Source organism: Amaranthus tricolor, chromosome 16, assembly GCF_026212465.1.
Source record: "Amaranthus tricolor cultivar Red isolate AtriRed21 chromosome 16, ASM2621246v1, whole genome shotgun sequence".
NCBI lineage: Eukaryota > Viridiplantae > Streptophyta > Magnoliopsida > Caryophyllales > Amaranthaceae > Amaranthus > Amaranthus tricolor.
In genome coordinates, this window is record NC_080062.1 from 3,734,958 (window position 1) to 3,746,585 (window position 11,628).

The 11,628-nt window shown below is 32.2% G+C and overlaps 2 protein-coding genes across 2 annotated transcripts; both read right to left on the bottom strand.

The window, feature by feature from the left end:
- Positions 1 to 482: 482 nt before the first annotated feature.
- On the bottom strand, positions 483 to 1,455 carry LOC130802991 (17.4 kDa class I heat shock protein-like). Its single transcript, XM_057667131.1, has one exon. The coding sequence runs from the start codon at positions 1,228 to 1,230 to the stop codon at positions 727 to 729; it is 504 nt and encodes a 167-aa protein (XP_057523114.1). The 5' UTR covers positions 1,231 to 1,455; the 3' UTR covers positions 483 to 726.
- Positions 1,456 to 4,524: 3,069 nt separating this feature from the next.
- Positions 4,525 to 7,597, bottom strand: LOC130802434 (uncharacterized). Its single transcript, XM_057666455.1, has 6 exons — positions 7,470 to 7,597; positions 6,626 to 7,332; positions 5,910 to 5,980; positions 5,706 to 5,795; positions 4,796 to 4,887; positions 4,525 to 4,660 (listed from the first exon to the last, which is right to left on the bottom strand). Exons 1-6 carry the CDS (start codon positions 7,595 to 7,597, stop codon positions 4,525 to 4,527), a joined length of 1,224 nt encoding a protein of 407 aa, XP_057522438.1.
- Positions 7,598 to 11,628: the final 4,031 nt, after the last annotated feature.

An 11,628-nucleotide genomic window follows, 5' to 3' on the forward strand; every position in this document is an offset into this window, starting at 1 on the left:
AAAAATTATTCAATAAATATTTTACACGAATTCTTAAATGCAGTAGTTTTACGATGAGACCATTCTTATTACACTGGTCCTATATATACATTTTTTATCTTAAAATATTCACTTAAACTGAATATTTTATTAGATCCTTTAGTTATTTTAACTAAGGTCTAATGTTATAAACTCACTATAATCAGATTAAAATCCAATTTTTAAGATTAGGTTTCATTGTTAAAAGACAATTCAATCGAAACATGTCCTAGTCTCCTAGATCAAAGCTATAATCTATTTTGATTATTTTAAAACTATTTTATATTTAATATACTCTTTTATATTATTTACTCCCTTTAATATTATTTAATTTACTCTTTTATATTTAATTTTTAATTTGCTCCCTTTTAAAATACTTTTAAAATACTTCACATTTGAGAAAATTATAAGAACAAACCAAAATTCATATTAACATACTAATTTGAGAAAACCAAAATAGGGCAATTACATAAAATATTAAAAGTCTACTACAATAAATTGCAAAGCTAAAAACAATGTACAATTATTATAAATTTATAATAACAAACCAAAATTCATTAATAACTCAAAAACCCAAATTACAATATTTTGCATCATTAACACCTAATTAGTAATTACATAATTCATATTAATTAATATTAATAGCATAAATAAGGGTCCCAAGCAAACCAACTAAGGGTAATTAAACATCATAGCCCATTAATTGAATCAACCAGAAATGTCAATTGATCGAATCTCAGCCTTCCTTTCTTCAACCTTAGGAACAGTTACAGTCAATACCCCATTCTCCATTGCAGCTTTAACTTCCTCAACCTTAGCATTCTCTGGCAACCTAAACCTTCTCAAGAACATTCCAGAACTCCTCTCAACTCTATGCCACGTGTCATTCCTCTCATCTTGTTCCATCTTCCTTTCTCCACTAATCTGAAGAACCTTCCCATCTTCCACCTCGACTTTCACCTCTTCTTTCCTTACACCTGGAAGATCCGCCTTAAACACGTGTGCTTCCGGCGTCTCCTTCCAGTCCATTCTGGCGTTGACGAAGGCGGCTGTGTCACGTGCCGAGGAAGTGGTCGAGGAGAGAGATTGAGAGAGGTTTGTGTTAAATGGGAATGGGAAGCCTTCGAATGGGTCCCACATCTCCATTGCGAATGGATCGAAGATGCTGGTGTTTCTCCTTTGGTTGCCGAAAAAGTTTGGAATTAGCGACATTTTTGAAATTGAAATGATTAAAGAAAATTTGTTTTATGGAACTTTTCGATTGTTGGAATGTGTCGATTCTTTGTGATGAAAGAGGAAATTGGGAAGAAATATTTATAGAGAATAGATGAAAATTCTAGTAGGTTCTTGAACGAACGATTGTTTTGTTACTGGATAAAGAGGGCTAGAGAACAATGTATAATGATTGATGAGGATGGGGAAAGGCGTCAGTCTATGGTTCCGTCTTCTACAATGTTCTAGATTATTCGCCGGGTTACATCCAATCCAGTGTGTTGGATTGGGCTATATAGCCCAACTACACTTTTTTCCTTTAGAAAAAAAGTCCAAGTACGAGAGCCCATAAAAGCCGTCTAAATTGTTTCCTCTAATTTTTAATAGTGGTGCACTTCTTTTTTTTATATTATCCAATATACCATTTTAATTTTTAATATCTTTAATTTCATATGATAAAAAAATTCTAAAAAGTTAATATTTTGAAAATACGCATTAAGACAAATCAAACAATATCTCACTTGATTATGTTTTACAATATTCATGGAAAAATATATAAACCAAATAGGATTAGTTGATGAACGATAGTTACTACAGGTTCTGTAGCAACTAATAAAATCCAGAGGAAGTATTTATATTTTAAAAAAGTTAATTGACTTAAGCTTAATTTGGCAGATAATTGCCGTTATTTTTAGAGAAAAAATAATAAATTATTATTTTTTTTAATAACTAAAAGGTGCGCTAGTCTATATTAAGTCGTCTTACAGTGAGGCAGTTTTAATAAAAAATTTGTCAAAAAAGAATAAAGATTGCAAGATAGGCCAGGCGGTTGAGGTATGACATTTACGTATATCACTTTAAAATTTTCATATTTACCACCTATTTAACATTTAAGACGGATAGAATTTTCATACTCATGCTTGTTTGATTGACTACGTAATCAAAATCATCTTCACTTATAATAACTAAATGGGTGTACCCTTCATGGTTATATCCACAGTACCTTGTATCCGTCTCATATTCAATTTATGTACGGGTTATATAAGCTCTGTAAAATAAGTATTTCTTACAAATTAATTTTAGGAAAAATTATCTATAATAATCCAATTTTTTTTTCATTTTCTTACGACAATCCCACCTATTAATTAACCATAAATAGTCTAACTTTTTTATCACTTATCCAAAAATATTGTTATTCAATTGTTAACTTATAATCGTAGGTTAACTCTTTAAAAAATAAAAGAAAAATTCAAATAAATAATAAAAATACTAAAAATTAAAAGTAAAATGTAAAAAATCAAAAAGGAAATCACCTCCTCTCCTTCCCTTTCCCACTGATTGCGAACCCTCCAAGCTCATGTTTTGGCTTCTTTTGTTTACTTCACTTTTCGGTTCTCATTATGTTCATTTCTTAACATTTTCATTACTTTGTTTAATTGATATTGGTGTATACTTTGGTTATCCCATTTGCAATTATGAGATTTTATTAATTGGTGAAATTTATTTATGCTTGATGTGAGTAGAATTATTGATGATTTTTTTGTACTACGAGATTTTATAAATTGCTTTCGTAAGTATATAATGACTTTAAATTACTAACTATTCAAATTAAAGGGAAAAATCAAACATAAAAAAGTCAAATGGTGAAAACATGAAAAACCTGCAATTGAAGATTGTTATTTCAATCCTCATTTTCCCACCATTTTCATTTTGAAAATCAAACTTTAACAAACCATAAAAAATACGAGAGAGACAGTGTAAAAATTTGAGAGCAGTTTTAGAAATCTAAACTCTAAAGCATTTTCTCTTGGTCTTCTCCTGCCGCAGAGAGAAATTGGAGCTGATGGAAGACATTGTCTTCAAGAGTTGAAATGAGAGAAGAAAGACAGTAAATGGGAGGAGAGTTTAAAATATTAGTTTATTAAGATTTGATAAAAAAAAAAAAAAGAAAATTGATTTTAATTTTTGCCAATAGGTTGCAGGTAAACAAATAATGCTACAAGTAAAATTAACCAATAAATGTGATTATTCATGATTAATGGATAATTGAGATTATTATAGGAAAATCAGTCAATAGTTGGATTATTCTAGGTAATTTTTCCTTAATTTTATATATAGTTTTATTTAAATTATGCAATGTAATTGAAGAACTGTGATGTATTAGAGTTCGAACAATGTATTTCAAACTCCCATATTGCCAAGATCGAATGTATGAAGTTTAGTGACAAACAAATTACACTATCAATGATATCGATGTTTGTAGGAGAAAGTAAAGCAATAAAACGACACAAAGATTTAATGAGGTTCACCCAACTAAGGCTACGTCCTCCGGTGTGTAGTATCTCTTATATTATCAAAGGAGTTCAAAGAACTCTCAAATATGGAGAATTACAATAGAGAAGAGATATATGCTAGTGTTTGGCTTGGGGTGTCTTTTGTGGATGTTTTTTTTTTTACAATGTGAATGAGAGCTCTCTATTTATAGGAAAGATCTCACTAAATAACATTAAGTACATTAAAGCTATGAATAAATGATAATGAAACATCCCCAAGAACTTGAAGAGTCAAAAAACAGTATCCTAGGAGCATCAGAGACATCGCTCGACCAAAGCAGAGGCTCGCTCGATCGAGCGGCCTGGTCAAGCGGGCTGTAGGAAGTTTCTGGTTACATTCTGTCTGTTTGCTCGACCCATTCTGAAGCTCGCTCAGCACTTCAGAGGGCTTCTGACAATATTGCTCGACTTGCATAGTAGAGCATCTTAAACCTTTGAACTTCTTCATTAGGTCCCATAACTCCCATGAATAACTCATACTTCATTACCTCATTAATCCATACTTTAATCATCATCATAAACCACAATCATCAAGACTCATCTTAATACACCCATTCATGACATACTTATGGGATTCCATCCCAAGAGTCACCACATGAATGCACACACCAAATGTGCACTCAAGTCACACCATTCATAACAGTAATAATACAAAATCAATAAGATGATTTGACGGTGAAACTATTTCTATTTGGCTGACACATATACATTTAGTTTTAAAATGATCTCTTGTAATTTTAAAGTGATTAATTGGAAAAAAAAAACTAATTATATAGACCCTCACATGATAAGACGGTGTCGTATAATAAAAAATTACAAGAAACAGTTTAACAAATTTATAAAAGTAAAATAAATTAGTTGGCATATTTACAAAGAGATTTGGCTTGATAGGGAGTTGCTTGTATTGTTGTATTAGATTAGACTCTTAATGAGTGAATATTACACAGATACATATGTTAGTTCATGCTTTAAAGAATTTTCCAAATTTAAATAGCTTGCATTCTGATCTCATTTGCATCCCTCTCTTGAATTCTGTAGCATCACACGAAAGAAAATTGTCATCATCATACGTATCCAAAATATCCTGCTTATAGAAGCTATGTTCACGTTCTGAAAAGAGTTGAATAAAACAAATTATACTCTAATCAAATGACATAAGGAGGTTGCGCCAATAATACAATTACAAACCAATCAAACATTCTAAAGCTATGTTATTAGAGCGAAGATCTTACCAATATAATGATCTTTTAAGTAGAGGTAATTCAAGAAAAAATGAATTGATAATTTGGACTCCTTTGTTCATCCTAGACAAATCTTTATAAACCTAAATGTATTCAAAATATGAAAATTTTACCCTTCAAAAATTATCTATTATTGCGATCTACTATGAACTAGCTAGGAAGTGTTTAAGGTCTACGAACCGTTTTGTTTGATCGTTGATGATGTAGAAAGACTGAATATTAATCTCGCGTTGCATAACTTTGTTTATGCGCAACCCATTCCCTCTAATACAACATGCTGGTTCTTCAATTCTACTGTAATTTTCATCTAATAAGCGAGAACCATATGTATATGCCACATATTTTCCCAACTAGGTTGAAAATGATGCATACGTTAGACATTGACAATTTGTCACATAATCACTCGTGTGGACATGCTCACAGGTTATCGTGAGCGTAGGCCCACAAACTCACGGATAACGAGCATTACAACTTGAGTAGTGATCATTATATGAAACCTCATAACCTACTAGTGATATGAGATTTTCTTCATATGTAAGTTACGTCATATTTAAGAACCACCATCGACTCTGATACCATGTTAGGTAGTAATAATTTGTTATGTAATCACCATGTGAGCGCACTCGGTTGGACACATCTATAGGTACCCATGGGCTTGGACCCATAAACCCATGGATAATGAACATTAGATTTGCATATACACTTGATCAGATTCACTTTTTCCCAAAATCATATGGTAGTAGGAAAATTACCAACTAAACATTATATGCAATTTTATAACCAATATTTTACTGATGTGGAATTTTCCTCATACTTGAAGTATTTCCAACAGTTTGGCGAGTTGATTAAGCTGAAAGTTAGATATTGAAGGAGCGATTAATTAATATTGATTGTATTGTACCTTATTCCAATGATCCTCTACAATCCTTCGTTTTCTAATGTTTTGCATAACCTCATCTTCTGTGCGCAATCGTTTGATTCTCGATTCACACTATGCATTCAAGAATACAAGTGATACAAATGAAGGTATTTAGTTAACATTTAATAATGATTCAAATGTAAGATTAAATAAAAGTGAAAACATCCTAGAGTTGAAGACGTGTACCAAAGTTAAGAGCAGCAGAAATAGAGTAAAACTGAGGCAACAAAGGCCATCAATATCCGCTAGAAAACTCACTGTCAATTCAAAGTGTATGTGAGATGAGAAATGTATCAGAATTCATAAATTCTTGTGTGAGAACGTTTCTTATAAGGGTTGAATAGCCCAATTAATACAATTATTAACATATGGATGTTTTGTTTTGAGGTCGTCTCACCAAGAGACAGTCTCTTAGAAGAAAAGTTCATCAGAATTAGGGATGTCATGGGTTAGTGGGTCTGGATTAGGTACGACCAAGCTCATAACTAGAGCCATGCTCAAACCCGGACCTATAGGGTCAAAAAATTTAGGTCCAGAAAGCTAACCCGCCTTGGTCCAAAATACTTCTGAATATATAGTATAATAGTTCATAATTTATTATTTTTACATTGTTAGTTCGTACAAGATTATAAATGAATCTATAAGTCAAATCAGATCTATAATGAGTCCAAATAAATAGATAGTACAAAACAAATTTTAAAATTTATTATGAATTGAGTAAAGGATCGAGTCTAGGATGGATGGGGTTAGTCTAGCTCTAAAGCGGGTAAAGAATGAGTTTGAGTCTGGTATGAGACGAAAGACCGTAGACCTAGAGTCAAACCCATCTATTTTTTTGGATCAGACTATAACGTACTCCCATTGAATTTCAAATAGATGGAAGAGTTCCTAGGGTGTCTAACCTGAACCAATGTACATTCGATCATCAACCTCAATCATATACTCGGACAAAAAATGCAATGCCAACGTAATGTTGATCAACCCTTTATTTGGACTCTCTAACAAAGACCGGAGTTCATGTTCATCGCGAGCAAGAGATCCAGGTCTAAAAGCATGAAACGCGGGTTGAAGAAGCTCAAGGCCATGTAGATTATGGTGCACCCTTGGAAAAAGATTAAACTTAAGTACATGTGTATTAGCCCCTCTATAAGTAACACTTTTATGATCCAATTTCACCCCATCATTTATTGTCCCACTTACGAAATTTGCATATATCTTTCCACCCACATAGTTCTTTGTTGTAAGATTGAAATGCAAACCAACAGCCGTAGCAGGAAACTTGTTTGTGATGTTGAAAAATTGCCATGAAACATACACGTTTTCGTATGTCAATGGGCAGTGTTGGCATCTTAGCGCGATTATTGGACCTTTACTCGAATTGTGGCAAGAATAGATTGCGAAATTTGCGAAAGGGACTATGTTATAGTCGATGGAGCCAGGGCTATCGGTAACTATAGTATGTGGACCGTGAAGCTGAGAGCAACTCATGCTCGATATAGTAGTAATGTTTGAGTCTACGTCGTTTGTGAATGATACGAGATCTGGTGCATTCGTTGGCCTGATGCTCGACACCTCCACTCCAATTGTTGCTATGATCTGGTATAGTAAACTGCAGGGGAGACAAGAACAGAACAGATTGATTTCGACCCAAAAGTGAGCAGTTACAAGTCTGTTTGCTAGGTACGCAACGCGTCGACTAGACCAAATATTGATGAGAAGACAGAAGGAAGGGTGGATATGACTCACGAAACGAGCAGACCAATGAAAAGTATCCTATTGGCTACGGTGAATGCACCTCCAAGTTCAGTCTTTCGCTTCTTCACAACGGTTTGATCTGCCTGTAAATGGCGATGGTTACGCGGTATGTGTCGCATACTACAGCTTGAAAATAATTTTTTGGGGATCTTGTGTGTGTAAAATTGTAGTGATAATATGAATTACATCTTTATGCACTCGCTTTACATATACTTGGAGGTGGGGTCTGGCTACTGATTGTATTCTAATTAGGTTTTTAAGTGTCCTATATAAATTCCGATCCTATTAATCTACTAATTGTATTCTAAATTCGACTCCCTCTTCACATATTAATAAAATTTGTTTTCTCTATGCTAACATAGCTAATAATACATTGTTACACTACAAAAAACGGAGAATTAGCAATGGTACATGGCGTCGCCCTTTGGACACTAAATCGCCCGGGCAATGACCTTTTATTGTGTCGCTAAATAAGTGGACGCTAAATAAAATCAGATGCCAGCGCGTTGATAAAAGAGGCAACTTCAGCAACAGACCAATGCAAAGATGACGACAACAACCTAATTACATCCTTAGTTCAGTGCTATTTTGAAAAAAAATATATTTAAAAATAATAAGTAAAAAATAAAAAAAGAAAATGGAGACAGTCTGGCTAAGACTTTAGACTGTCGCCCCTGTTGGCGACGGTCTAACTATACGCAGTCAGACCGTTGCTAATTTTTTTACAAAAATAAATAAAATTTTGTTTTAAAAAATTAGGCTACTACATGAGGGTGATCGCCAGGCCATCATCATTTTAACGTTTAGATTTACGAAATGTTTTGTCGTCGCTAGATCGTAGCCATTTTCTAAAACAAGCGATAAATTTTTGTTCATCACTATTAAATCGTCGCAATTTTATCATTTTTTAATAGTGTTAAGTAAATCACGTAAAATCTATGTTTTGCTTTTACTATTTTAACTTTCTCGCGTTTGTCATAACAAGTACGGTGGGGCCTAGTGGCTCCAAAACCTTACCAAAAAGACCAAACAGAAGTCCCTCGATGAAAAGGAAAAGAAGTTGTAATATGGAGGAAAGCATACCAGGCAATGCTTAGTAGAAAACGTAAAATCAAGGTAACTAATCCACCAACGAATCTAAAAACAAACACCTCTTCCATCACCAAGCTTTCCAAATCTCACCAACAAACACAAGAGAAGCCATGCTAAGAATGAACTTATACTAATTACTACAAAATACACTTGATTTCTTAATGCATTTTTGTAACGATCTTCATCTGTTATCTTTACCGTAGAATTTGTCCACCATTCTGTAGGCGAAATACTGAACAAAAAATATGATTTTGTGGAAGAATAAAATAGATAGCCTGGTGAACATGAATATAGAGTTTTGTTGTATAGAAATGAGTTTTTTGGGCATGGTGCTTGGAATATTGTATCATAAAGTGAATTATTTACCGTTGTTTGGTAGAATATTGTGATTTAGTGCTTAATTATTTGGATTAATTATAATGTTATTTTTGAGTTTAGTTTTAATGATGTGAATGTGATCATGGTTGATGGGGTTGGAAGTTTAGATGACCAAGTTTGTCATATCCTTGAGTTTGGATTTGAGGGATGACTACAACAATACATTAAGGAATAATATTTAGTTTTTTTTTTTTTTTTATTTTTTTTTTTATAATGTAGATCGACAAAAGGAGAGGCTCGTAGAGGAGAGAACAATGAGCAACAGAGTAGGGTTAGCCCTACAAGGAAGCAAGAGGAGCATGTGCCCCAGGCCTATTCAAAAATATCAGAGAAACGACGCTGTAATAATTAATACTTAGGAGCTGATCTTAATAGTATATTTAGCAGTTATAGGTCTATTATTAACATTTTGCTCCGAACCACACAAATCTATAGCAAATTTTACTTGAAAAAAATAATATATCCTCTAACTAAAATAATATCTGTTATTAATGAATAAACCTTAGTAATTACCTTGCTACTTGTTTATTTTATTTGGTAAACCAGTTTTAGTTTTGGTTTCGTATACATGCAACTTTTAATAAATGTATAGCTTTATAGAAACATTCAACTAATAGGAGTAGTACATTGTAGTTGTTTGTAGCTTTTAAGTTGGTATTTTGCAAAATATGATAAAATTGTTTTTTGACGTAAAGTTTTGCCAAAAAAAAGCAGAATCTTTTTTAAAAAACCTTTTAAATATTTCACAATCAATAATAAAAACAAAATCTTGTATGAGACCGTCTCACTATGAAACAAGCTCATAAAATTAGCCACTTTAAAATTCTAAATGATCACTTTAAGATTACAAGTAATCGCTTGAAGACTATAAAAAGTAATTATTCTAAAATTGCAAGTAATCACTTTAAGATTATAAGTGATCACTTAAATTAATTAGTGTACATTGAGTCAGTCTAATAAACATAGTCTCATCATAAAACCGTTTAATTTGAAAATTTGTAAAAAAAAATTAAAGAGGGTGCAATGTGGGCCTTTGATGCTTCACTAGTGAAGGCAAGATCTAGTATTATATAACGTGATGACGAATGGGCCCAGTTTTCATATATACTTTTCATTTGATGGACTTCTCGGGCCCACGTAACGAAGGGTTAAAGTGACTTAACGTGCGAATTCTGTAATGCCGTTATTGGGCCAAATACCCACTGTGCATCTGAATCAAATATTCCATGATCTTTGGGTAAGAGAATTCTCAACAAGTTACAAACCTTGTTACTTTCGAGTATTGACTACACCTACCTTTTGCTTGTTTACAAACTTTTAACCTCTCATTATAGGAAACAACTCAAAAAAAAAAAATCAATTTATTATAAAAAAGAACTTCAATTTTTCATTATATGTTATGAACTAAATTAATGAGAATTAAATGATTAAATACCTTTAAGTTTTTCTATAAGAAGAAAGTTAAAATTAGAAAATTTTCACATTTTTCCACAAATTAATCCATTAAAAATATGCTTCAAAGATTAGTTCACATATTAGTTCTAAAGATTATTTATATTCTTATAATAAGATCATTTAATTGTAAGTTGTAACATACACATATAATATGTATGTATGTATGTGTGTTCATTATCTATTTGGTTAGCCAAGTTTGATAATCTTCTCTTCTATAACCCTTCTCCCTTCTTTCAATGGTTTTTATTTAGTCTTCTCTTCTTCTCCGACCTAAGCATTAGAAAGAGTGTTTTCATGCATCACCCTTGAACATTGTGTGTTGTCATTGCAAAAACAAAGACACTTCTAGGAACAAATAAATAAATAAATAAATTGTTAAGAATGCCCTAGTTTCTTGTCAACCTTAATTAAAGCAAGGATTAAAACGTAACACATGTTATTGTAGAATCTTTAACTAGAGGTGTTTAAAACAGATTTAATGATCTAATATTTACCCGGTCTTTTAATCGAACCTGACTTGATCCAATTTCAAAATGAATTTAAAATTATATAAATATTAATGTGATCACAAAATTTGATTTTAAAACGACCCTAAACATTTGATCCGAAATCAATCCGATGACTCAAATGAACATCTCTAATTAAAACAAATAAATACTATAAGGTGAGAAAGAAATGCCTAACGGTTAAAACCATAAGTTCACAACACTTTTTTTGTATAGTCCAAGTTGTGTGAAGAATCGTCGTGGATTTCAACACCTACAAGGCTATAATTAGGTCTATAATCAACCCTACAATCACCCTAATGTCCTAACTAATGTGACTTAAAGTACTAATTGTGCCTCTTTTTAATTAAGTAGTAATTACTATTGCCTAAGCATGTGATTATTATTAGTGGGCAACTCGTGATAAAAAACATGATAGTATATGCATAATGAAAAACTTTCATAAACATCATGACAATGATTAGCAATTGCTTTCTTTAGGAGTCACACTAATTACTTTTGTTAATTACTTATCTTTTTGGTAGGTATTTGGAATTAATCATGGTGGACTAGGGCCTAGTTGGAGATAGAGCTCTATGCTTATTTTTTCTTCTCTCTTAGGTTTGCCTTTTCTTATTCATTTATCTAAAATTAAATTAAAAGATGTAATTTGAACATAAATACTTCATTTGTTTTTAGTTTAGGTAACCCTTTGACTTTTACACTATTCAGTATTTAGT

Bases quoted from the DNA above. Each gene is read 5' to 3' on its own strand.
- LOC130802991 (XM_057667131.1), bottom strand. From the start codon at position 1,230: ATGTCGCTAATTCCAAACTTTTTCGGCAACCAAAGGAGAAACACCAGC.
- LOC130802434 (XM_057666455.1), bottom strand. From the start codon at position 7,597: ATGCGACACATACCGCGTAACCATCGCCATTTACAGGCAGATCAAACC. The intron at 5,796-5,909 runs GTACACGTCTTC...TTGAATGCATAG, and splicing joins TTCTGCTGCTCTTAACTTTG to TGTGAATCGAGAATCAAACG. The intron at 4,661-4,795 runs GTAAGATCTTCG...ACGTGAACATAG, and splicing joins CTTAAAAGATCATTATATTG to CTTCTATAAGCAGGATATTT.